At 42.2% G+C, this 26,726-nt stretch overlaps 3 protein-coding genes across 5 annotated transcripts in view; all 3 read right to left on the reverse strand.

Moving 5' to 3' along the window:
• LOC109510088 (disintegrin and metalloproteinase domain-containing protein 12-like) overlaps positions 1–1,393 on the reverse strand; it is a 76,138-nt gene extending 74,745 nt beyond the window's left edge. Inside the window, exon 1 of the mRNA XM_019860150.1 lies at positions 920–1,393. Within this exon, the coding sequence (XP_019715709.1) occupies positions 920–1,355 (436 nt within the window). The 5' untranslated portion in view covers positions 1,356–1,393. The remainder of the gene's footprint in view (positions 1–919) is intronic.
• Positions 1,394–3,396: 2,003 nt separating this feature from the next.
• On the reverse strand, positions 3,397–13,503 carry LOC109510006 (uncharacterized). 2 transcript variants are annotated; one of them, XM_019859978.1, is made up of 8 exons: positions 13,183–13,503; positions 11,826–11,948; positions 10,759–11,311; positions 8,687–8,817; positions 7,765–7,933; positions 7,251–7,314; positions 6,255–6,354; positions 3,397–4,113 (listed from the first exon to the last, which is right to left on the reverse strand). In XM_019859978.1, exons 3-8 carry the CDS (start codon positions 11,255–11,257, stop codon positions 4,084–4,086), a joined length of 993 nt encoding a protein of 330 aa, XP_019715537.1. In that variant the 5' UTR covers positions 11,258–11,311; positions 11,826–11,948; positions 13,183–13,503; the 3' UTR covers positions 3,397–4,083. The 2 variants fall into 2 exon arrangements, with proteins under 2 accessions (XP_019715537.1, XP_019715538.1); XM_019859979.1 differs by lacking the exons at positions 11,826–11,948; positions 13,183–13,503 and having other exon boundaries at positions 10,759–11,541.
• Positions 13,504–23,200: 9,697 nt separating this feature from the next.
• insyn2ab (inhibitory synaptic factor 2Ab) overlaps positions 23,201–26,726 on the reverse strand; it is a 36,549-nt gene continuing 33,023 nt past the window's right edge. The window contains exons 5-6 of one of the 2 annotated variants that reach the window (XM_019859930.1): positions 24,889–25,357; positions 23,201–24,208 (exon numbers count right to left, since the gene is read on the reverse strand). In XM_019859930.1, coding sequence (XP_019715489.1) covers positions 25,174–25,357 — 184 coding nt within the window. In that variant the 3' untranslated portion in view covers positions 23,201–24,208; positions 24,889–25,173. Of the gene's footprint in view, positions 24,212–24,888; positions 25,358–26,726 lie in introns of both variants that reach the window. The other variant, XM_019859929.1, reaches the window with a different exon arrangement.

A 26,726-nucleotide genomic window follows, 5' to 3' on the forward strand; every position in this document is an offset into this window, starting at 1 on the left:
TACAGTAACAGTACAATATTATCGAGTGATATTTTCCTCATTGAAACACATTACACATTTCAACAGAATTTTATTTATTTAGTCTGAAACAGATTAATGACATTTTCAATCACTTCAGCAGGGAAAGAGGATTTGAGTTACGGGGATAATTTAAGATTGTACAATTTCAAGGCACCCAGTTATATTGTAAAACAAAATTGAACACTATTATGTATTTAAATGCATATTTTGGGACGCAGCTTTCGTATTGCATGTGATATACTCTCTACTTATGTCTCTTTGTTCGTTTAAAAAACGAGCAACGTAGGCCATCGTGGCAATTAAATGATTTTGCACTTCATGGAGCTGTTGAAGGTCTGTGTGTCTTTTTATTACATTCCAGAATCAGTTTTGTTTAAGATTGTACAATTTCAAGGCACCCAATTATATTGTAAAACAAAATTGAACACTATTACGTGTTTAAATGGATATTTTGCGAGGCAGCTCTCATATTGCATGTGATATACTCTCTACTTGTGTCTCTTTGTTCGTTTAAAAAACGAGCAACGTAGGCCATCGTTGCAATTAAATGATTTTGCACTTCATAGAACTGTTGAAGGTATGTGTGTCTTTTTATTACATTCCAGAATCAGTTTTGTGTTCAGGCCCACATTTCACACAGAGTAGGTCAATTTGGAGAGAAAATGGGGCGAGTTCATCATTATTTCAACATATTACCGTTCGTGTCCGTTTTGGTTGGTGGTTTGCCATGAGATTTTGCATGAAACAACACTCGTATAAATATCCCTTCCATTCTATATTAGCATTTTCAGGAGTATATCATTTATTGATGTGGAAAAAGACCATAAAAGAAAGAATCAATAAATGGCGGCACAAGATGTGAATAAAGGGCTCTGGCAGGTATGCTGCTTTCACTTACCCTCCAGAGTGTTGTAAATCGTGTTGTCAGCATAAGAGATAGCCGAGGTCAGGCACCAGATGACAGCCAAGACGAGAAAGCCAGAGTTCTTCCTCCGGCGCGACATTCTCATGGTGCAAAACGGACGGGAAACTCTCCACTTGTGACTCGTAGCCGAAACAAAAGCGAGACTGGCGAACCGTTTCACGTCAAAACTTGTTGAACCCACCAGACTCCCCAACACAAAGCTGTCACCGAGAAGCTGAGGAAAAAGTTTGGATGAGTCTGCTGGTGGGGAAACATGTGTTAGCTTTGTGTTTCCGTGTGGGAGTGTTGCTGGAGCGCTGAGGACATGACAGCTGGAATGGGCAGCAAGGAGCGAGGAGCGAATGAAGGCGACCAAGTCAGTGAGCAGAGGAGTGAGGCGGATGACTAGCCGCCAGCCCTCAAACTGCATGCGGGAGACATCCAAGTTGAGCCATGTGCACTGAAGAGCCCGCATGGTCCTAGCGCCAGTTAAAACAACACCCAAAATACTCTTTTTTTTTCACTTTGAAAAAAAAAAGACAAAATATTTTCAAATAAAAATGTTAATAAAATAAAATAAAATAAAAGCATTAAGATATTATATGAAGTTAAATAGACAATTAAAAAACACATTCACTCTTCATAATGCTAAAATTATGAATCTAAAATTGAAAAGTAGACATTTGAAAAGTTACAAGTTCAATTACATGTACAGTTACAACATAAAAATACAAAATAAAATGTAAATGTTAAAATAAAATTAAAATATAATCGAATTTTGGATCTAAAATGAGAAAAAAATACAATTAAAGATTCAATTATGTATAAAATTAAAAGTCATCGTCAATGAAATTGCATTCACATTTAGACAACTGAAAAAAATCTTGTGAGGTAAGGTGAGGATAAACGGTTCAGAGAATGGATTGGAGCCTATCCCAGCTGTCTCAAGGCTATAAGCGTGCAACACCCTGAACTGATTGTGTATGCAAGCATTTCAAGAAAATGTTTGGCCACGCCTGATTTAGGCTGAAATCTGGAACAACACAGATGTATACACGGCTGCCATATTAGCCCACAGTCCATAAATCCTCGGAGAATCGCCTTGGCCGACTTTGAATGAGTTTTACATGACTGCATACTTGGCATGTGGTAAATAGAGTTGACTTTAATGGAGGTTGGCAGTGGGACGCAGGGTGGCTGCGTGGGGGCACCAGCATGCTCCAGTATCGGAGAGGACAGATGTGGAGATGATAACGTTCGGGCGATAAACGAGCAAACACTTTGCAATCAGCCACTCGGCGTGATTGTAATGGTCCGCATGCTATGAGACCCCCCCCCGCCCCCCACCCCTTATCCGGCACTTGGTGCCGTTTGAGTCAGCTGGGGAGACAGTCAAGAGGCCTCGGTATGTCGATGATGATGAGGAGGAGGAGAAAGATGCGCGATGCCGCAGCCTGGCAGGCCTTCTTCTCGAGTACGACGGCGTGTCAGTTCGTTCTCATTATCTGGAAACGAGCGACGTGGCATCATTGCCCACACGCAATACCCCCCCCCCCACCCCGCTGCCATAACATCTGCCATGTCAGAGCACAGCACATGGACGTTATGGTCGAGCACCCGAAGTCGTAATCAATCGCAAGCATGAGACAACACGGAGGCCGGTAGCTCATTTTGACACACTCCCAACTTGTCTGAATTGATCGGGGATGACATAAAGAAACCTCTCGTTCGTGTGGCTTCTATTATTATCGAGCCGTGTAGCCCAACCTATTGAGCTAAACTACCATTTCCCCCATTTGAAATGATTTGAAATGCCGTTAATCTGTTCCAGCCTCCCCAAATAACAATTTTCTTGCTCTTAATAAAGAATATTGTATCCTGTGACAATACAAGCACCAAACCTACCATAATAGTACATTCATCATAGTCAAACTAAAGGCCTCGGGGCCAGATCTGGCTGACCACATCATTTTCATGTGGCCCGTGAGCTTTTCTCCACAAAATCTATGATTTGGTTTTGTGCTGAAATGTTGACTTGTAAGTGGAGCTGGTTTTCTTTCGGTTAGTTAACACATTAAAAACAAACAAAAAAAAGGCCCAGCGGCTACTCAAATGGTCTTTGGGGGCACAAGCACCACAATGGTGGCAGCTGGTCTACCACCTCCAACAACACAATACTCTGTTTATCCCATGCATAAACATACTGTTTGAGTGTGAGGTGCCTAAACTTGTCCGATTTCCAAAGTGTCGGTATTTCTCTCCATGATAATCAACATCACAAGCTGGTATTTACCACCTAATCTTTATCGTCCACGCAGAAACTGTGCTGGTCTCAGATAAAAAGCAATTCACGCTGCCATCTACAGGGATCTGTTAGTCATTACAGTGATTTACAAACCTGAATTTGGTCCTCACAGCCAAATAGATGAGAATTGTGTTCCAATATTTATGGACCAGATTGTAGAGACAGACAAAAAAAACAAATATGCCACGTTTCACTGTATAGTTTTTTTTTCCTCATCCAACATTTCAAATCTATTGGGGGCTGCGACACATGTCAATGTTATTCCTCCCCAGGCTGTGATTAAATGTCAGTCATCTTATCATGCTAAAGGTGGTCTCCTCTCTCCTGTTACAATGTCACCTCCCGCTACGCCGCTCGGTGACAAAAGGTCCCTTTCAGCAACGCCGCTGGTCTCCTGAGTTCGATTAGCTTGGAATTTCGACGCTCCGGATGGGAGTTTCCACAGGGGAGGCCTCGGGGTCAAGACAAACGTGAGACTCTTCCCTCCACCACAAAGCGTTGCATTTTATTAACATTTACTTTAGCAATGACACCGTCAAGGTGCTTTTTGCTGAGGAGGCACCATTGCCTGGAAAGTCAATACTCATAACGTCCTTGGAATATTTTGGACTGCACTAAAACTCACAACGTATGATAGTAATTCAATTTGAATCACACTCCCTTTAGTTTTTGAATTTTGATGAATATGACCGTTGAATTTCTGGATTCTAACAATATTCGATTTAAGATATTCTTTGATTTATGTGTTATATCAAATGATTATATGCATGTACTATGGTGCATAAAAACGGAGATGCAATGACTTTACTGAACATATGGATGAAATAAGTGTTTGCCATTCCATGCAGCTTCTTCATTTCTGCAGGATGTGGTCCAGAAGTCTCTGCCAAAGAAGAAAAGTAACATTACTGATGCACCCCCCTCCCCCCCCAAAAAACAAAACAATATCATCACTGAAGACCATCATAATCTCCTTTGAGGAGGACCTTGGCCACGAAGCAGCATAATTGCTTTTTCACTCCATCTGTGGGTGCGAGGGGCATGCAGGTAGCGGCAGTCACTTTACTTTACTATCTGACTGTTCCGCCGGACAGCTGCCAGCTCATTTTTAAAACATCACCCCCTAAGCCCCCCCAAAGAGTAAATCCAACTTTATCAACCAAGTGTAAATCTTTGTTCAGTTCTGGCCAGGTAATACGTTTATTTGAGAGGTGGCGAGTGCAGCTCACAGACGGGGTAAAACACAAAACTGACATTTTCACTGATGAATCCAGAGCGGCGGTGGGGGGAGGGGGGGGGGTAATAGAACGTACACCCAGAAGAGTGTAACAAATAAGTTTACCACTGCTAATAATGAGACAGAAAAACAAAAGATTGGGTGATACCTTTTATGACATAACTTTGATGAACATAAAGTGTTAATGTTGACTATTTTAAATGCACCAAACATGCCACTTTTGACCCTTTGGAACGGAAATGTAAAAATGTTAAATTACAGTCATTATTAAGTGGTTCAGAGAATGAGGGTATACAACAACATAAATATTAATTTATGATCTTTATTTAAAAAAAAAAAAAAGATAAAATGATCATATGTACACAATTCAAATTTGCTCACCTCGAGTAATAAACTATTGTTTCTTTCCCCCACAGGCACACAGACACTCTGACACGCGCACACATTAAAAAAAACACATTTTAACAACCGTATGAAATGTGTGTCCCCTGAAAGGCACTCCATAAATCTAAGTTAGTGCTGAGAGTGCTCAACACATTTTATGAGGACACCCAGCATGATGCAGTGCTTTAATGCGGACTCTTTTCAATTTCAGCCAGCTCTTGACAGTCCAAATTTGTATGTGCACATCAGTACCGTTAAAACGCCGTGGATAATACTAACAATGATATTTTAGCATGAAAAAATGTATTGCTGAATGTGATTCATTTGCGATTATAGAAACAGAGTACGATGATTCGTGTAATTACCAGAAGCACGTTTGTGATCAAGGGAAGAGTACGGAAGAGGATTAGGGCCAATACAGGAAAAAAAAATTGGCAATTACTCACTTTTATGTCAGATATCGGACTCTTATCAGATTTCCCACTTTAAAGTCATAATTTTGACTTTATTCGCAGAATCCTGACAAAGTTAGACATTAGAGATAAAATTAGGAATATTGACAACCTTGGAATTTTTCAATTCCTTGGCCCGAATCATCTTCCGTAGTGATCGAATGGCATGTAAATCTAAAATTTTACATGGACGTTTCACTTGCTTTCACTCAGATTGATAATATGCTCGTGTAGCCTCTTATGAGTCATGATATTTTACATGCATTTTGACAGGAATCGTGAAAGATCATCGACAGTTGATTGTACTCCACTGCAGGTGGGGATGAAGCACTGCGAGAGACGACTTGACTTTAGCAATCAAAGAGCGCCCTCTGCTGTAAGATAATAAATATTCTGGCGTCCAACGTGACATGGTTTATCCGTTCAGAAATCGATTCCATACATATGTCACCAAGTGTTGTGTTTTAAGGCTACATATTACTCTGACGAAGGACAGTAAATAGGAATAGTGTGTGACTAAACCTTGGTAACTTCAAGGAACTTCACATTAAGATAATTTGTCGAAACCACATTGACATTTAAAGGGCACTTAACAAAAACCTGTTTTTAACAACTATAAATTAGTGTTGGGCATTATTTTTTACTGAGTAACTTTTAAAAACTCTCAAATATCTCAAATAATATTACTATAGTATACAAAATTAATGAGGATTAAAAAAAAACATATCCTGAAAAAAACAATTTGATTCTGTTTTTAATAGCTTACAGGAATAGCACACCGCGACGCACACAGCACATACCCACAGTACATGCCTTACATTTTAATGACCCTATGAAATACAGAGAGGCATCCCGGAGTCCTTGAAAGGTGCCTCATAAATCTCAGCCATGATCACTTATCGAATTATTATTTAATATAATTTCCATCGAACGGTATTAAAAGGTGTTCACCTTCTTAAAGAGGTCTGCTCGCAGTCTGTTGGCCTGTGACACTGCTCTCTTCTCCTCCTCCTGCTTTTTCCTTTCCACCTCTGGCAGCTTGTTGTACATCCTGCACACACGCGCACACCACCATGAGGGAATCGTGCGACACGGGGACTTATCTGGAAAACGGGTCTTATGCACAAGACTCCCCTTTCATTCCTTTACATGCCGCTGGCGGCGTGTTCGCAGATCCTAGCAGTCAGATAGTGTCACCTTTGAAAAAGTTACAATGGCTTGCCAGCATCTGATTGGAGGAGAGTGGAGTAGAAGTGTGTTTGTGTGTGTGTGTGTGTGTGTGTGTGTGTGGGGGGGGGGCATGTTGCAGATAACCATAATAAAAATGAGCAGATAAGGCACATGGAGGGCTGTTCATATCTCCTGTCATGATGTCCAGACATCTCACATTGTGTGTGTGTGTGTGTGTGTGTGTGTACGTGCGGCATATTGTGGCTAATATGCACGATGTGATGAATAGTTACTTCATGCCGCAGAATATCTTTTAAGTTGGAAAGCCCAATTGAGTTCACATTTTAAAAATTCATATTTTTTAAAACGTTAATTTATTCATGCTGAAGTTACATCTGCTTTACTAAAAGCGAAAATCTATGAAATTTTAGGATTCTGACAATTTTAAATCAAAGTTTATAAACAATTGATCGCCATGAATAATTACAGATTTCATTCATTTATTAATCGATTATTTGTCGAGTAATCGGATTATTTGTCGATTATTTGTTGCATCACTATCGTAGTAAGGTGGCCATTAAAATTTTTCCAATGGTACTGACAACACTGGCTGTACAGTTAATAAACGTTTTAAGATGACCATGGTTTGACTGTGAAACTGCTTATTTGAAAAAAAAAAATCATTTCACAATACAAATGAATTGGAGTTTGCCCACCTGTAAAATTGTAAGTGAATGACTTCATCATGTGTTGTTTGCCCTGAGGAACAGAACTCACCTTCTTGATCGCTGCTGCATTTCTCTGCCCGAAATTGACCTCTCTCTTGGCTTGAAAAGGTTATCTAGGACACACACACACACACACACACACACACACACACACACACACACACACACACACACACACACACACACACACACACACACACACACACACAAAGTGTCCAGTTAGTTTGCACGACTGACCCACGTTTAAATCGAGCTGCAAAGCTACCTAACTGCCAGTAGAGGGCAAAGTTGGACAAATGCCATTTGAGGAAGCCCGCCCTCATATAACAAACTACCGCTATAAGTCTCCGAACTCATTGAGGTTTGAAGTCGAAATGAACTCGTCCACAGATTTAACCGTAATAAATTCCCCTCCATTGGCTTCTAACTGCTTTCTTATAAAGTTTTCACAAGAGGTCCCAACCCCTTAAAGTGTGTTATCATGTGTAACAAGAGTAAAAAAAAAAAAAGTGTAATAAAAGGAGAAATGAACGCAGGCCCGGACGTCCCGGGTCAACGCTCACCACTTAGCGGATCCGGCGTGGTGCACCTCCTCATTCGCACGCTTCCGTCTTGCGCCGGGCTGGCGCTCCTCCTCTTCACTGTCCTCCTCCTCCTCCTCCTCTGTTCCATCCTCCTCACTCGAGCCCGAGATCGGCTAATGAAGTCTGGCCTGAAGAGCTCCAGAGCCTCCTGGGACGGGGTAGAGGTGTGAGAGGAGAAGATCCAGAGAGAGCCGCTTGCTTATTGATGGGAAAAAGTTCAGCGACTCTTTGACACTAATCCTGCACAAAGATGGAGTTAAAAAAAAAAACAAAAAACGCTGGGTTCAAGCTGCTTGGAACATAATCTATTTCTTAACGTTGATAAATCCGCTCCCCGGCCTTGTAATAGGGAGGAAGTGTTCACGTTATGCTCCGCTGTGGAGGGGATGAGAGCATTGGGAGCGGATCGCAAATCCTCAAGGACTTTTCCTGGATTCACCCACAGAAGCACATCCGAAGATGATGAAAGAGGGAAAACGATAAGAACATTTGAAATCAGGAGAAATTCCGATATTAGAGGTGCAATTAATTGATTCTTAATTATTATGGACATAGTGGGCCAGGTGGCAAAGGCGCACACAAGGAGCAGCACGATGTCCATTGAATTGAAGCTTATAACCCCCCCAAAACAAAACAAAACAAAAAAAAAATCAAACAAAAAGTATTTTGCTCTAAGGCTGGACTGCATTACTGAAATTCCCATTCACTTCAATGGGGAAAGGTTATTTGAGATGAGAGTGTTGTCTGTGTGGTCATGGAACAAAATCAACTTGTATCTCACGGCACTGCTGTACAGAAGTGTGGAACTGCCACTGGGGAGTAAATATTTTTGACTGGCAAATACATTCCAACATATTTGGAAATACGACTGCAGTACTTCCAAGACAGCGAAATATCCTACTTTGAGACTGAGGGACTTGGGTGAGGCTTCCAGAGTGTTTGTCTTCAAGTAGAAACGACAATAATCCATCTCGCGACCTGTTGGCGACCTCGCAGGACGTTCTTGGGCTTCTCCTATCCTGTCGTGAGTTGCTGAGGGAGAAGAAAACAATTATATTAGGTGAATGAGATTATTGAATTATGGTCAAATTCCCGCACCGCAATAAATGTTTCCACCATGTTCTGGAGTTCCATGGGAGCTTTATGATGCATATAAATGAGAAGAAGCAGATGAAGAAGCCGAAGAAGAAGAAGAAGAAGAAGAAGAAGCCATCTAGAAAATGACCACCAGCAGCGGCTCATAAAGTGAAAAAGAGCCGTCGGCAACGTGAGTGTGGCCGATGAATAATGCAAAAGATGACAGTGCATCTATCCTGCTTCTGTAATTTCCGTTCATGCTGCTTTTATGGAACATCTCCACTGAATTCACATTCAGGACCGAGACGCCGAAGGGGGCTACATTGCTTTCTGGAGTTGTTGTTTTTTTTTTTTTTTTTTTTTCCCCCCTCGCTGTGACATCTGCACAAAGTCATGCTGCAAAATGTGGAGCGATGCATTTGGAAGTGTCAACGCGGGAGAATGTGGCTATAAATAATGACAGAGATGATGGCTTAGTGCCATGAACTGTCACCGGCGGTGGTGGACACCTTAAATCCACGCAGCGTCTCACCAGAATATCTTGACATTTTTCTTTGAGATTGAGAAGTATGTATTGCTGAATTATAATGACAGTAATGTTAAACTGCGTTTTACCATTTGACTCTTCATTATTTTTTTGAGGTGTGGTTAAAATGGAGAAATAAGACGCACTTTGGGGTCAGGTATGAGTTGCCGCCCCCCCCCCCATGATATAAAAATCTGACTGCCTTCGCAACGGTGACACCTTTCCTAAGTACTGTCTGTTGGCACGACCGCTTGAGAGCGCCTCGTTGTCTGCTGTGAGAGTGCGCATGTCACACAAAGAAAGATGGAAGAGTTAGGAGACTTAGCGTCTCACCAGAATATCTTGACATTTTTCTTTCAAAGACCCTGGAAAATGAATTCTGAGATTTGTGTGAAGACATTTGCGGAAAACATATGCTAAGATTGAGAAGTATGTATTACTGAATTATAATGACAGTAATGTTAAACTGGGTTTTACCATTTGACTTTTCATTATTTTTTTGGGGTATGAGTTGCCGCCCCCCCCCCCCAGCAGTTTGGAAAAGCTCCATGATGATCTCGTGTGATACAGTATCGCCCAGCCTGGTGGAAATTCATCTCCCAAAATCAGTTTCACTCAGCAACATGGCATTTGGTAGACAAATCTATCATGAGTGAAGAAATCAAATGTGAATGGCAGCGTGGGTGGCTGGATTAACTTTGGGTCTTGCTTTCGCAACGGTGACACCTTTCCTAAGGACTGTCTGTTGGCACGACCGCTTGAGAGCGCCTCGTTGTCTGCTGTGAGAGTGCGCATGTCACACAAAGAAAGATGGAAGAGTGAGGAGACTGATTACATCTTGTTTTTCAAGTCTGATTTTACAGCTCAAGTGTAGACAAGGCTTTTTGCTGGGATGGCCACTTTAGAGTGCCTCGTTGTCAGCATGAGTAGGAGAAAAAGGAAGGTTAAAAGAAATGTGACAGCCAGTATGTGGATTGGTGCTTCTGGCTGAGGTGGATGCTTTAGAGAGCGTTGTAGTTGGCCCTAAGTGCAGGGATGCCACAGAGGGAATGAGGAAGAGTGACGTAAAACAAAACAAAACAAAAAAAAAGGGCGAATGGAACAGCCAGCATCAGGATATTGCTTTCCTGGTGGTGTGGCCGCTTTAGAGCGTCTCGTCGCAGCTTGGAATAGCTCCATGACGATCTAGTGTGATACAGTATCGCCCAGCCTGGCGGAAATTCATCTCCCAAAATCAGTTTCACTCAACAACATGACATTTGGTAGGCAAATCTATCATGAGTGAAGAAATTAAATGTGAATGGCAGCGTGGGTGGCTGGATTAACTTTGGGTCTTGCTTGAAACGTGAAGCGTTAGACATGAAACTCACATGTCACTTCTCCACGCTGAACCCAATTCTTGCCATCGCCGTGCTGCTCTCCGCCCAACACGGCCACACCGGGACCTCCGGAACTTTCTTTCGTGGAGGGTGAGCAGATCTGAACAAACGCGGTGGACTTATAGCGAGCGTTTTGCCCCGCTCCTCTCCTGTCCGGTGCCACCAGGGAGGCTGAAAATAGCTTGTCCAGAAACACAACAGAGCTGGTGCACCTCAGAGGCACCTCTCGGCGAACGCAGGTCCGGTAGGAGACCGGCGGAGACATCGGAATGATTGAGCCATCTATCACCACGCGCAGTCCGCTATCCCCCTCCGCAATCCGAACAGTCCTATTCCCCGCCGCACCGCTCGCCGCCAATCCATCAGCTGCTGAGTGGGCTTGTCTGCCCTCATTAGGCCTCATGATTGCAGAATCCCGTTGGCACACATCCTGCCGGCCGTTGCAGAATCTCATGGCCTGAGTGATTCCAGCTCTGGAAGAATCTGTCATGTACTGGACTGCATCGGATCCGTAGCAGAATCTTTCCGGAACCTCTGATTTTGACTAAAATCCAAAAGAAAGTAATGGACAGGAATCAGAATTTTGGGTCAAGCTGTTGCTATTATCTAAGCTTTATGAATTGCACAGGCATGATTTTTTTCCAAATTGTGCCAAAAATAACATGTCCAGAAATGAGTACACGACTAGCGCCCGAGTAAAAAATAGCCACAGATATAAATAGGTCGATATAACATGCGGCTTTTGATCTGTGTGGCTACGAAGATGCTAAGCTAACATCCATGCGTTCCATTATCGTCCATGGGACAGTTGCCCATGCGAGCACGGCTGCCACATGAATGCACTTTTTTAGCCTGCTCTAGTCTACTGTCCAGAAAGATTTCGCAGGGGGCCCTTTGAGTGTGCCGGACGCTATTTTTCGTGTGTTGAATCTGGGATCCGTTGATTTGGGGTCCGTTAAATCAAGGTTCCACTGAATATTGTTGACATTTTTGACAGTTCTTAACCGTTATCCGAGTTAACTGCCATGAAGAGTAGAAAACATTAATACTGTTGTCACCCTTTGAAGCTTTTGTTTTTAAATGTTATCTTCTAATCATCGCTTATTGGTGCCATGTTGTTCAGGGACCATTTTGGGTCTTTACTTCTTTGTCATCGTTGGTATCCTTCTGTGGTTGCATCACTGCAAAAAAATAAAAATAAAACACAGTCAAGGATGATTGAAACACACACTTGATATCATTTAAGAGGCATCGTCATCATCCACCACACTTGCCTGCTGATCTTGTCCCCGTTGCCTTGGCAACGTGGTTTGAAATAAACACGTGTACCACTATGACAACTGCAAGAAAAAAAAAAAAAGAACACACTCAACTCTTCCTCCAGCTGCGAGAAGTCAAACCTTACACTCCACATTTGATTTATTTCAGCGTGAGCTGCTTTTGACAACACACGGATGCCTCACTTTTTTCTTCTGCGCTTGAAGGTTGTCTGATATTGCTTCCTCTTTTGAACATAAAACATAAACTTTTTAATCCTATACTGATATCTGCTGGCTCTCTAAAGCTCAAAGGAACTTTGAGGGGATCACTCCAATGCTTGTTCTGTTAATTCTCTATCAGCAGTGGCAGACATAGATTAAAAAAAACAAAAAAAAGTACACAAGACAACTCAATGTGCTTCACACAAGCCAAACAACGACATTCAGAAGTCAAGCAGAGCAAACAAAAGTAGCTTAAAAAAAGAAAATACAATGACTACATTTAAACACATGAGAAGAAGTCTTTAAAAACATTCAAACCATTTAAAAGTAAAGAAATAAAAGTAGATATCTAAAATACGAAAATATTATACTGTGGAATTGACTTAATCCAAGTTATGGGTAAAAATTATTAGCTATGCTAATGGCATAACTATTAATGGTGTGTTTCTATAACGCTGAATGGGATTGGTTTACATTTTTTGGGGGGGGGGGGTTGTTTTGATTTGCACATGCAATTAAAAAACAAAAACTCCACTCTAGTTTTGCTTTGGGATCTGTGCAATTCTTCTTTTTTTTCTTTTTTCTTTTTTTTTTTTGTTTTGGATGCATTTGTTTTGCAGTATGTACAGTTGTCCGCAAGTAAGCGATGAACACTTTTCTCATTTCTGGAGGTGGAGATGTCTCGCTTTCTGTCTGATTGGTTGATTTTCCTCTGGCACGGTGGTTTGAAATTTCAGGTACAAGACGGGGCCAGAATGGGCTGATTTATTTGTTTTCACTGACAAGTTTTTTTTTTTTTAATTGCAAACTTCTAGTTTAATTGCAGCCGGAAAATATGGTTTTAGCTCACTCTAGTTCACGGTTGCTCAGTTGAGTGTATTTCCATTATTTTCTCAGGACTACTGTACAGCGGTATGTTGTAAAGCTACAGTACCTTTAGGGGAAGTGTAGTCGAGAAAACAGCCTTCAGTAACTTTCCAGGTCATTTGACCTTGCAGGTAATGATGTGAGTAGATGTTTACTTCACCGACGTGAGCTGTCGATCGGCTTCCAGCTGCAGAAAGCCATCTCGTTTCTTCTATCCCTGCTGCGAGTACACAAGATGAAAGAATGCGGCGGGCCTCCAGAGTGAAAACAATCACACTCACCATGTTCATCACATGTGAAAATAGCACTTGATTATCACATTCTCCACTTCATGCTTTTATCCCAACCCGCAGCTGAGATTCGTTTTCCTTCTGGCAAGCAGACTTGATGCGAGATCAGCTCGACTGGCAGCACACGGTGTGACTCTCTGCCATGTGCTTCTTGTGCCGTGCACATTCCTGATTCGTCCCTAACACTGAACAATGGAACCTCGGGAGTGTTAAGGCCAATTGTAACACGGAGACACAGGATAGAGCTTATCTGGGTGTTTTTTTTTTTTTTTTTACCATGATCTCATACAGAACTTAAGATTTGACTATTATCAATTTTTTTTTTTTTTGTCATGTGAAATATAAAAGTAAGTCCATTTGAAAGGTTGTTCTCAGGCCAAAGCGATGTACAAATATTGTTTCGGTGCCATCTTGGTGCCAAGGAATTACCGTATATTTAAGTGAGAGAAAGAGCTTAATTTAGTCAGGTCAAAGCCTTGTTTATTAAAAAACAACAACAACAACCAACCATTGCCAGCATCTTGTGACATTTATAGGAAAATACAAATCTTTTTGGGCAGGCATCAATTACTTTTTTTCATTAATTTTGCTACTTGGGGCACGCCGTATTCGATATTAAACGTCAACCTTGGATGCATGTGCTGTGGAGCCATCTTACCTTTTCAAGTGTCAAGATGCCAGCCATTGTCCTTTTCTTCTGAAACTCTCCGTCATTGGACAGCGTTAAATCCGAACACCCTCAGTCAAGATAACAGAATGAATGACCTCGGTCATCAGATGGTATCTGGCTCTCTGTTGAAACTGAGGGGGGGAAAAAAAAAAGACAAAAGCTCGTCTCTCTGTGGGTGTGAAACACTAATCGTGAAACGTGAACCGTTGAGAATCTTGATAAATCCTTGACCCAAACTTTAGGTCAAGCTAGCTTTTTTCTGTGGGTGCTTTAGGAGTTAAGACCTGCTGAAAGGCAGCAGCAGCAGCATACGAGGCTCACGTAGCACAGCGGGTGACTGACTCTCAGGTTGCCGTCTTGGCAAAAGAGCTTCCTATTGCACACCTGAATATTAATGAGTTACTGGGAGAATATAGAATCGCACGGTGTGGTACAAGCAGCGATGACATATTCCCAACAGACAATAAAGAGTTAAACAGTTTTTGCATTTTTTTTTTTTTGCTTCAGTTCACTGGACATTGTGCTGCTACTTATGGTGTGCATGCTTTGGCCATGTGGGGGCAGCATTATACAGCCATCGAGAGACACACAAAGAAGAACTTCTTGTGGCCATCATTCGCTAAATTTGAACATATTTTCCCCAAATTCCCAGTGTCCACCCCTGTTTCCTATCATTGTGCTGCTGGACTGCCACACCACTTAACAAACCGTCTGTGGATGGATGGATGATCTCGGGCCAACAAATAAAGACCGTCAGCTCGGAGGCAGAAAACTGGAATGGAGACAATGTTGTGGCTTGTGTTCTCTCTGGCAAAATATTGATTAGGTCCACTGTGTCAAGCCACCACTGGAACGATCATTAGCACAATAGATATCGTTTGTGTCAAGCTGCAATGCATTGTGCTGCTTTGGGACCCCAAAAAATGCGTCAGGAATGATGCAGTAGCAGACACTCTTTGAGAAGAATGAATAGTTGCCATCATAAAGTTGCCATGATGCTTACGTATTCAGTTGCTTAAAACTACTAAAAAGTTGAATTAAGGTGAGGGTGTCATTTGTACAAATACAGATTGGTTGGGGTGGGTCAAATATTTATCAGTGTTGTCTTACTGATGGAAGCGCCGTCTCTTTTGGCTTAACAGATGTCGCTTAGCTGTCTATTGTCTAGCTAGCTAGCTAGATAGACACATAGCTAGCTAGCCTGCTCGTAGTTAGATAGACAGACAGACAGATAGAAAGACAGATAGACAGACAGACAGACAGACAGATAGATAGATAGATAGATAGATAGATAGATAGATAGATAGATAGATGGATAGGGCAGTTTATCAAGATTTTTGGGGTGAGTTCATTGGTCAGGAGGCGACTTAGTGGCTGAGCAAATGAAAATCCCTGTGACATTGACGAACACGCCTTGAGGACCACCATGGCCCCGTGTGTGAGATAAACGATTATCTCACACAGCGGCCACTCTCCGATGATGATGGAGCGAGAGCCGGGGCGATAGCGAGACTCAGCGAGCCTGACACCCCGATGGCCCCGTTGTGATCGATGGCTTCTTGGTGGCAGCTCTGTCTTAACTGTAAGTGCATCTTTGATTGAGCACCTGTTTGTTATGCATTTGCTGACCTCTGCTATTTATTCCTGCTCGATGGCATTTTCATATGAAACCAATTAGTGGGGCACAAACCATTTAAATAGGATACATGATAGGTAAATTGAAGTACGGTGAACCCGCATTCCACACCGCGGTGGTGGTGGTGGGAGGGAATTCGTTATTCTCCATTTTCTGAAATGACGAGAATCTTGCATGATGTGTGGCGGATCTGAGAGAAGGGAGGGTTGCGTCACTGTGGGTGCGGTCACAGCTGACCTCAATCATGAACAATCAAAGAGTAGATCCTTCAGGGAATTGAACATACATGATTTTGGAATATTAGATTAAAGAAACAAACGTACACATGCCGATTCCAGCCGAGCCGAGATTCGAACCTCTGAACTGTGGAGCAGACGTGCTCACCACTGGTCCAATGGACTACCACTTATTCTCCGCAGTTCCAAATGCTTATTTACAATAAAAATGTATGCTAACTAGCGATGGTGAATCCACACGTCGCTCGTGTTAAAAGTGTGGCCAACCGTGACAGTTCTCTGGCTCAGCGGATGAGACGGGCGAGAAAGAGACGCTCTTGGCAGCCAGTTCAATGCGGCGAAAATCTGCAGCCCACATGTTAGAAGAGAGCGGCGGCCAACGTTGCCGAACGAAGGGCCTGGCCAGCCACCTGAAATCAATTAGAGACAGCCGGATTAAGCAAACGCTCTTTTAAAATAAATAAAACAAGAATGAGCGGGCATATATAAAGCGATCCATGCATGTTGTGTAGAGTGCGTAAGCGCATTACCTGCTCCAGTCGTTTACATTCGAGCAGGATTTGCAGACTGTGAAGGGCTCGGAGGAGATTGCGCTGCTCTGCTGGCTTTCATCAAATATGGGACTTCACAAGCCAAGTCATTGGACACAACATTCAGTCCACCTGCATTTCAACCATGTCATTGTACCAAAGTTTGTTTCTCATATTTTGGTGACCTTAACCCTTTCATGCACCCTGTAACCTGAAAACATGATAATCCGTCCACCGTCGTGACCGCTGTCCCCGAAAGGATTAGACACAAGGGAAGAAATATTTGGAACTGCCCTTGTCATGGTGTAGTGCAGTTCTACGCAAGCTATAAGAAGAATAATTAATGCAAAAGGGTTTGGGTTGAAAATCAGATTACGGAAAAATAATCTTGTACATGTTGGGGAATGTTTTGACTAGGTTCATAAAAGATTCAAGCTGGAATTTCATGAGAATGACATTATTTTTGTGATTTTTTTTTTAAAATAGATTTAAAAAATTAATTAGTCATTTCATGAGAATGAAGTTGGATATTTTTGTGTTTGTATCTTTGATTTTTGAGATAGCTGCCAATTTTCAAGATATTTTGAGCACATTTTTAAAATGAGTTCATATTGGAAAATATATGACTTCAGTCTGACAAGGATGACTTTTTTGCCTCCCCAAATTTTTACACAAAATGTATTTTTTTCCCATGTGTGTGGTCTATTTCGATTGCGGAGAGTACCTAAAAGTGGATAATTTAATATAGCATTTTAAAAAAAAAACTACCCAGGTCAAGATTGTTTTCTCCACAGCAAAACATAATTTATAAATTAAAACAAAATGGAAAACATGTTTTTTTTTCCATCAAGGACCACAATTTAATGAGTTTCATTCCAAGAGCTAGACACTGGTAAAATTTACAGCTACAGACATACGATGTGTGTTTTTTTTGGAACGAGGGAGGAAAAACCAAGTGGATGAAACGTTCTGACTTGGAGAAAAAAAACCCCACCTACTGTAGATTGACAGAAAGACATTGAGGTTGCTTCAAAAGCGCAACTACATTGTGCAGAGAGCTATTTCGAGTTTGCTCATTCCCTGTCGCTATTGTTTCAGATTGTTTTAATGCCTAGCAGACAGTAAACAACTCTCATTCCATGATGCAGGTGTACGCATTGTGTTGCTCCCATCAAAACCGACGCACTCATTTCAACTCAAGGTTACTTTCCCAACCAATGCGGCGGACTCAGCGTGCATACGGAATGACGGAGGCCGTGTCAGATCTGGCTTACGTCTCATTTGTTGTGGAAATCAAGTCGCCCAGGCGCCGTACAGACAATGTGCCTCCTTCCACCACTTGTGCGGGCCAAATGATTATTTACTGCCTGCTGTCACACGCGGCTCCAATGAATCCATCCTTGCGTCGGGCCGAGGCGGGTAAAACCGGCGTCCTCTACGAAGCCATTTATGCAGGCGCGCACCACGGCCATGCCCCCCGTTGTCATCGCCGAAATGGATGCAATTACAAGTTGGAGCAGATGTTGTCTGCGAAAAGAAGTTGGATAGTTGAACATCTATGAATGGCCGAGTTTCCTCTTCTCGACATATTCGCGGTGCATTTTTATGACTGAAATCAACTCAAATGCTAATACTGCAATCTGTTCCAGCTTCCCAAACAGCCACTAGCATTTTTTTTTTTGTTTCTTCTTTAATAAAGAGAAAGCTCAGTTAGTTCAGGGCTACTATCTCATCCGTTCTCCTTGTGACTCTTTTCATTTTGTATTTGGGTGTTTGACTGTTTGTCCTGTTCAATAAAGTACTTTGAAGCTCTTCAACACACTTCAACGTAGTTTGTTTGCACCAAGATGCAAAATGTCGGCAACCCACGCCGTAAGTAGTTCAGGGCTACTATCTTGTCCGTTCTCCTTGTGACTCTTTTTATTTTGTATTTGGGTGTTTGACTGTTTGTCCCGTTCAATAGAGTACTTTGAAGCTCTTCATTTCACCTCAACATAGTTTTCACCAAGATGCAAAATGTCGGCAACCCACGCCGTAAAGAACTTTGGACACCATTTACCATTAGTGCTGTCTAAATGGCAGCAAATTACTAGTTTTGTCTGGATATGAAACTCCACAACTAACCCGAACATAGTTCATTGGCACCAAGATGCCACAAAATGGTAACAAAGCACAACATTTTTCCCAAATGAAGCTCCTCAACTCATTTCAACATTGTTCTTTGGCCCTGAGATACCACAAGGCAACAAATCCTCACTTTTTTTTTTAAACTTTTATTTTGGAGGGAAGGTGGAACAGTCTAATGGCATTCATTTTAAAGGGGGGCGCACCACTGAAGAGTGAATTGTAGGCTATGTTGAACTGAGTGGAGAAGCTTCATTTTATCAAGCCAAGGCTTTGTGTAGTTGAAATAAAACTGGATTCCCACCATCTCGTGGCATTTATAGGCTATTCTGAAAACCTTTGGGGTGGGCGACAATTTTTGTATCCACCGGGTTGTGATCCAGAGAGCTTTCGACTGCCAGTGGACGTGATATTGAGTGATTTAGTTATTTAAGATGCAAGCACAATTGCTCACGCAGACACTCATCATTGGACACTTTTGGCTCAGTGGCTTGCAGCCAATTTGTGTGCGCGTGTGCGTCAAGTCAAACTGCCAGAGATCGGCGACAAGCGCGATCGGCGCCGTTCGTCATCCAAAGCGTTTAGTCTTTTTTTTTTCTTCCCCTGCTGACACCCGCCATATGTTTGTCACATGGTGTGGCGGCGACAAGATGGCGCGCTGGTCCTATTTGTTGTCACGCCGCCGGCACGTCGCGTCCGCCCCGTCGACGGATCGCCTGTCACGCTTTGTTACGCCGCCCGTCGTTCATCGGCCTCTCACCGGTCACACGGCAAGACGCCGTGACGCTTAACTAGACTCCCCCCCACCCCCTCCCGGGTACGTGCTGGATAAAATATACGTTGAATAATTCAGCCAGGTTATTAGCGTTCAATGAATGTTTGCTTGCCCGCAAGCCCTAAATGAGTTTCAAGAGTTTCTGTTTAAAAGCTTTACATTATTGATTGGAGTACACAAGCAGAAAAACATGGATGGGGCGTATTAGCCCTAGCGCTTTATGTTTTATTCAGTCAAAAACAAGAGGGCGGCTAACCTGCAAGATGTTATTAAAAGTGTTTTTCTTGTTATTTATATATAGTCGCAATTTGGCTTTTTTTTTAAACAAAACCTAAATTTGTTTCAAGTTTCATTGTGGTCCCATGTGTGTGTGTGTGCACCGTTTGTAATGACCTGAGAACATGGCCTGCCTCCGTTACTCGACAGACGTACACTGCTAAGCCCATTTGGACGCATTTGCTCACCAAAACAGAAGCTGGGAAACAGTTCTCTTCCCGTAGCATTGATCGAATATTTATCACAGTATTTCCTCTAATTATGGCCTCAACTGAAGTACATGCGCTGCCTCAATTCATCACAAGGGAGAGTGCCGACAATACAGTTGTGCCTTTTAAATTTGAGTGTAATTTGTTCCTTGACCACACAGGTCAAAACAAATCATTTTTCCAAATAATTTTCCCCATTGAAATGAATGGAAATGCCATTAGTACGTTCTAAAATTCACACTAAATCTTTTTTTTTTTAATATAAGAAAAATATCCCTTTATTATTTTGCACTTTATTAAAAGATACAGTCATGACATCATTAGCATCAGCTTCCTATTTATTTATTATTTTCTTTGCTTCAACTCAGTGCATATTGTGCTGCTCCGGGTGGCAGTATAATTGCAATACGTCTTACAGATACTGTACATGTCAGTGGTCAAAACACCTCCGTTAATGTCAGTAAATCATTTTTTTAGAGGATAAAGAATATGCGCCTGCGAATCTGTCTACGTGTGTTGCACCACCGTTTCCTCTGAAGTTTTCTAATTATAAATCTCAAACGGGTGAACTTGACACACAATATATCACAAGCGTTAAGAGGAGTACAATTCTTGCTTTCTGCCTTGTTAATTCTTACTTTTCCACAGGCATTTCTCCTTTTAAATTAGTTTTTTTTTTTTTTTTGTGTGCGTGTGGTCGCTGATTGATTAAACATTCATCCCACGCCATGCAGGTCATTTGGGACGGCTGATGAAGTTACTGATTGCGGCCCACATAAAAATGCCTCTCACACTCCGAAATCCCGCAGCAGGTCATTTTGTTCTTATTATCTTCCCGATGAGCCTTCTCCAACATGATCTGGCGCGTGTGTGCGTGGTGAGTAATCTGCTATGTTTGATGGAGTCCTGCAAAGTAGGCGAGCCTCTTCATGAGGTGATAATGAGCAGCTCTGTCCTCGCGCATGCAAATGGTTGACTTTGTGCCACCCGTGTTTCCCCGTTTTCATCTTTAAAATCCACATCCCGCTACTCAATTTGTCACATTCTCGCTGAGTTGGCCGAGCGCAACCGGAGTGGAACATCTTACAAATGGAATTTGATCACGACGTGATGGATGATGTCACACGAGAACTCAGTGAAAGATCAGAGAAGATAAGAAAACCTTTATTTGTCTCACAATGGAGAAATTCCAATTTACACCAGCAAAATTATGAAAGGGAGAAGTCGAAGAACAAAAAGGGGAAATTTGCAGTTTTAGAATGCTAGCAAGATTTGAAATGGAGCTAATTTCACCAGTGACTTATTCGTAGTGGAGTGCTAGTGTTACTATAAAATGAAATGTTACCGGTTCAAAGTTTTATTTTTTTCGACTGTTCTGTCGATTCAAAATCAAAAAGGATGAACTTACCTGTTGAGCAGAATTTGGGATGACTCTAGCCACTCTAATCTTGTCCAGGTGTGCCTAATTGTCTCGTCATTTTGTTTGTGCTGTGGTAGACTATAAATCCATTTAAAAAAAAAAAAAACGTATGGGGACCCAGATTCTTTTATTTTGTGCAGCCACTTGACGAAATAAAATTGAGTAAATTCATCACACCATTTTTTTTCCAGTATCATTCTCAGTCTGTAAAAGTTCATGACCCCAGTGTAGCTGGAAAAAAAAAAATCAACTCTTGCAAACACAGAAACCAATGAATGACTGATACTGTTGGGGAAGGACCCACCAAAAAGTACCGGTTTCATAAGATTAGCAATAATTGTCCCAAATGAGAAAATTTTCAGACTGCGACGCCTCAATTTGGCTTGACAGAAAATGAGATTTTCCATTTGTTTACAAGCGAGGAAGAGACAGCAAGCGCGTGGAGCTAAACATGGTGAATTATGAACTGTGGAAATAAATAGATTAGGGGAACGCTGCGGGAATCAAATGACGTGAGAAAAAGAGAGAGCGAGGGAAGGCAAGCGGCGCAGAAATAAAAGAGAAGGAAATCTGCTGAGTCTCAAGAATAATGACAGAGACGGGCACACCGCAGGGGGTGCGATAAAGACAGAAGGATAATAGATGCACACGGTTCGGTCACTCTGATGAGCTGGACTCCCAACCTCTACGATTCTATGACAGAAGTGTTTTTTTTTTCTTCTTTTTCTGTGACGGATATTCACATGGCACTCGGCGCCCCTGAGTGCCGTTCATGCTCCGTCCGCACCTCTGCAGCACAAAAGAAGCCACGGGGAAGGGTTGATGACTGAGGCTGTGTCGTTGAAAAGTATTTAATTGAGATGTAGAAAGAGAAGAAATGAAATAACAATGTTGCCACAACTGCACAGTTTGATGGGTTACGTCAAGTTGGTAAAATAACATGATGTAATGACAAGGCAAGGTCAAATTAATACTTTGGCGCTGTTGTTTGCCTTTTTTGTTGCCAAGGAACTATGTTGAAGAGAGTTGAGGGGCTCCTTGTAGACAAACAGAGGGGTTTGCTACCATCTTTGGGCACTTTGTTGCTCAGGAACTATGCTAGAGTGAGTTGAGGAGCTTCATTAAGATAAGATTAGTGCTTTGCCACCATTCTGTGGAATTTTGTTGCCAAGGAACGATGCTGAAGTGAGTTGAAAACAAAAAACTATGAGGAATTTAATGAAAACAAAAGTAGTGCTTTGCCCCCATCTTGTTGTATTTTGGTGCAGAGAAACCATATTGAAGTTGAAAAGCTTCATTTATAGCAGAGCTTTGCCACCACATTGCAGCATTTTAATGGCAAGCAACTATGTTGAGTGAGTTAAAAAGCTTCATTTAGACAAAAGTAGAGCTTTGCTACCAGGTGGCATGTTGGTGCCCACGAACTATGTGAAACTGAATTGAGGAGCTTCATTTAGACTAAAGCAGTGCTTTGCCACTGTCTCGTGGCATTTTGGTGCTGAGAAACAATGTTGAGGCGAGTTGATGAGCTTCATTGAGATAAAAGTAGAGCTTTGTCACCCCCTTGGGGTATTTTGGTGTCACGGAACTACATTGAAGTGCGACGAGGAGCTTCATTGAGACATAATTAGTGCTTTGCTACAATCTTACAGTATTTTGGGACCCGGGAACTATGTTGAAGTGAGTTGAGGGGCTTCACTTGGACAAAAGTACTGCCTGGCTTTACTGTAGCCGCATTGTGACAGCATGCTCTTACAGTACAACGGCCACATTGGGTACAGGTAAAAAAAATATATTTTCTTGGCTACAATTCTGCTTTTAAGATTGTTAGTTTGAGCGACTGAATGGCAAATAGAACTGTAAAGTAGTAAAGATGATCGCAATGTATACCTCTTGGCATCCTCCAGTTGCTTATATACGAGAGAAATCTGCAGGTGACATTGTAAGATAATATTGTGACATCCGTGAAAAAAAAAAAAAAAAACTTTCTAAGCTTGAGCCCAAGAGTGAACAAATTGATTTCTATCCACTGCTGCCTCCGGAGGAGAAAAGTGGCATTTCAGTACAAGTTCATCATGCGATAAACGATCATCACAACATCAAGAAGGCCTTTCAAAAACAGCCTTTACTTCCCACCGGGACTTCCAAAGCGTCACATCATCCCAAAAAAAATACAAATACAGTATGTATGCATGTGTTGTTAAAAACGTGAGCTCATCCAGAAAATACCGTTTTTAAAAAATGAAGGAGAGACTCACTCATGCCTTTTTTTTTCCTCTGCCAAAATGTCATTATCTTTCCTATAAATACGTTAATTATAATTGAAAAGATTGGCTGTGGCTGTATTTACTTGGTGTATTTTCTGCAGGGTGTTTTTTTTTTTTTTTTTTTTTTCCCGGCTGGTTCATGCGGGACTATTTTTATAACCCTGACTTGATCACCTCAACTCCACCTGCCTACATCTGAGGCATAAAACTACAAAATTCAAGCACCTTTCTCCATCATGTCGCTGCTCAGTCGAGCCTGCAGAAGATACTTTACGGTGCAGTAAACACAGCCAATGCGCAAAAAAAAAAAAAAAAAAACATTCATACATTCCGAACTCCGTGTACCATCCATTAAGGTGGTGGTGGTGGTGGTAGGGTTGGGGGAATAAACATGATGTCTTATCTAAGGCGATGTCGGTCGGTTGTTTGCACGGAGAACTGAATTCAAAGGAGTGACAGAAGACGAAAAAGCGGCGGGCGAGCCCTCGGCCGAGCGGGAAGCACCGTGCTGAACGTCAGTCCTTGACACGTGTTCCTTGTAAATAGTCAATTGTTGTGCTTTGCCGGAGGTGCTGTCCATTCAACGCTTACACCTTCACCAATCAAAGGCCCCCCCTCCTAACCCCCTTCACGTGGCGTCTCCTCTTGTTGCCAAGCGGTCTGCTGTCAAGGCGGAAAAGAAGAAAACACGTTTGGCGTCAGAGTGTGAATTCAAATTACGCAGGTTGTATATATTTCATAAAATACAGTATTTTGATGAGTCTCCTGTACGGCGATGGAATACCCGTCGCCTCAAAAAGGAAGAATATTAAATAAGAAACAATCAAAATGAGTCTCGATATCGAAATTAGCCTCCCTATGTATTTTGATCCATCTGTAAAATGGACAAGTTTCACTTTTTGAAGTGAATTACTGAAATGAATCTTTGGGACGGACAGCTGCAGTGTACATGCGAGTTGATGAATTCAACCACAATTTCTTGGGAAACTAAGCGAGGTGGCGACAAGTGTGTTTCACTTTTATGTGGCACTACCAGGCCCGGAGTAGCCCCTCTGTAGCACCGTGAAAATTCCCGGTGGGCTGCCAGATCCTTAGAAGTGATATCGGTACTCGGTATCGGTCTGAAAAAAACTGATATCGAACGCCCTTTTTTAAAAAAGTGTTTACACTTGTATGACCGCTAAGAGGTCCCAAGGAAAAGAAAAATTGGACTCGGACGCATATTGAAATAGAATTTTAGATGGAAGAATTGGATTTTCAATCCAAACAAGTTTGACCAGCGTCTGCCATTTCGCCACAGCAAAGGAATATTTGTGCAAAAAATGTATTGCGAGGCTCACCTAGATTTGCAGGTGTTCATCCGTCCTCTCCAGCTAATGAGCCAGAAAAACGTTTGGCATAGTTTGAAAGATATATTTATTTTTTTGTGTGTTTTGTTTTCTCCCCGCTGACTTGACGTGCAGTCTCAGCTCAGAACCCCGCAAAAATGAACGGTTCTCTACTGTACTCTTATCCATCCTCTTGGCTTGATTCCTCCTCCGGAATATTCGTTTATCCGTTTTGAGACGAGCACGGGATATTAGGGCGCCCGATAAAAGGCCGTTTCCAAAGCATTCATGTTCCATTCAAAGGAACCACAGTTTCCAGCGGGCGTGCTTCTTAGAGTCAGACTTGGACTTGCGTTTGGGAGTGGATGTGAAGACTTCGTTGGAGTAAGGCAGGGAGGGACATTGTTGGCTGTCCTGGGGGCAAAGTCTCTTCATCAGCGGCTGCAGCTTGTCCTCCTGCAGCTTAAAGTCCAACTCCACGCTGCAACGAAAGCAGAGCGCGAAAGGGATTAGACCAAGTCTTTCTAGCACGCGCTCTGACTGGTTACGTTTTCACTGTCACAAAAATGAGAACGTGACATTGGCACCATATTTCTGGATGCCAGAAGAGTGATTGTCTACCGCTGAACGGAATTGAAATGATTCCAAAAGCTTGTTGTGTTTGGAGCTGCGGCGCCAAACATACCCTACAAGATTTAGATTTTTTTAAAAAATATGGTCATAAAAATCATAAAATTAATACCGGTCAGTGGAACCTGAAATTTTTGATCATTTATTCATAATTCTGACAAAACCGAATTGCTAGCCTGCTGCTACTACTGCATTGCTCTGTACCCATTCGAGTGTCAAAAGAGAACATCGGTGGCCGCTATTAGCTAATTTAAGGTTTTCGCTAACTTGTCGTTTGGCAGAATTCATGGCATAATAAATAGTGAGTATGCTGATTCCTTAGCTCGACTACAGTGGGCCTTGGGCAGAAACTATTTGCTCGTGAGTGTTTCTGGCGTGTTCCCTCGTTGTTAGATAGAATTTGTGGCCTAAGACACACTGGCTCTGCCACTTCCTTGGCTCTAGTGCACAATACAGCAGATAAACAACAGGGAGACACAGCATGAACACACTTAGAGGAAGTGAGTGAGCTATAGCTAGTTAGCATTGTTGATGTGGTCACTTGTAGAATTTGTGGCCACTCGCTATGCCGTTTTCTTGGCTCTACTGCCCCATACAGCAGAGAAAAGACAATAAGAGTTGACATTGAAAACATTCGGAAGCAATGTAGCGTTTAGCTAGTTCGTGGACCTGATCACTTTTTGCTAGGCACCATTTTTGGCATGAGCCAAAAACACAAGACAAAAGACAATGAGAAGGGAACATAGTCCGAGAGGCACAAGCTATTGCCGTTTATCTGATGTTAAATCACCATTTCATTATTATCCAATACACTATAAGGCACTAGAAGTATTTTTCTAGTCTTAATAGGATGTCAGAAGATGTGTCTTGTCTTCCAGCATTTCCAAACTTTGACGACTTGTCTTTTGTGCGGCTGTCACACGCATCACTTTGTGTTTCCTGGCTTGTTCTTTATGTTAATAAGTCACTGATCCAGATGGAAGCTGGGAGGGAATCGCATATCTCTTGTGACACACAATCCCTGAAATTGCTCCAGTCGGCATTTCACTCACATGCAGTCAAAGGACTTCCCCACCCCGACTAGATTATCTTTCCATTTTTAAAAAAAGCTTTCACGGACGGGTCTTTGCGTGCGCGCGGGTGGCTTCACCCGACCTAGGACCGTCCACATCCGTCACTCTAATCCCGGGCTGGTCATTGTGTGACATTTTTGTAGCAGC

Source organism: Hippocampus comes, unplaced genomic scaffold (genome assembly GCF_001891065.2).
Source record: "Hippocampus comes isolate QL1 unplaced genomic scaffold, H_comes_QL1_v1.1 scaffold39, whole genome shotgun sequence".
Taxonomy (NCBI): Eukaryota; Metazoa; Chordata; class Actinopteri; order Syngnathiformes; family Syngnathidae; genus Hippocampus; species Hippocampus comes.

Bases quoted from the DNA above. Each gene is read 5' to 3' on its own strand.
- LOC109510006 (XM_019859978.1), bottom strand. From the start codon at position 11,257: ATGACAGATTCTTCCAGAGCTGGAATCACTCAGGCCATGAGATTCTGC. The intron at 8,818-10,758 runs GTGAGTTTCATG...CTTCTCCCTCAG, and splicing joins TCAGCGTGGAGAAGTGACAT to CAACTCACGACAGGATAGGA. The intron at 4,114-6,254 runs GTGAACACCTTT...CTTCTTTGGCAG, and splicing joins GAGCAGACCTCTTTAAGAAG to AGACTTCTGGACCACATCCT.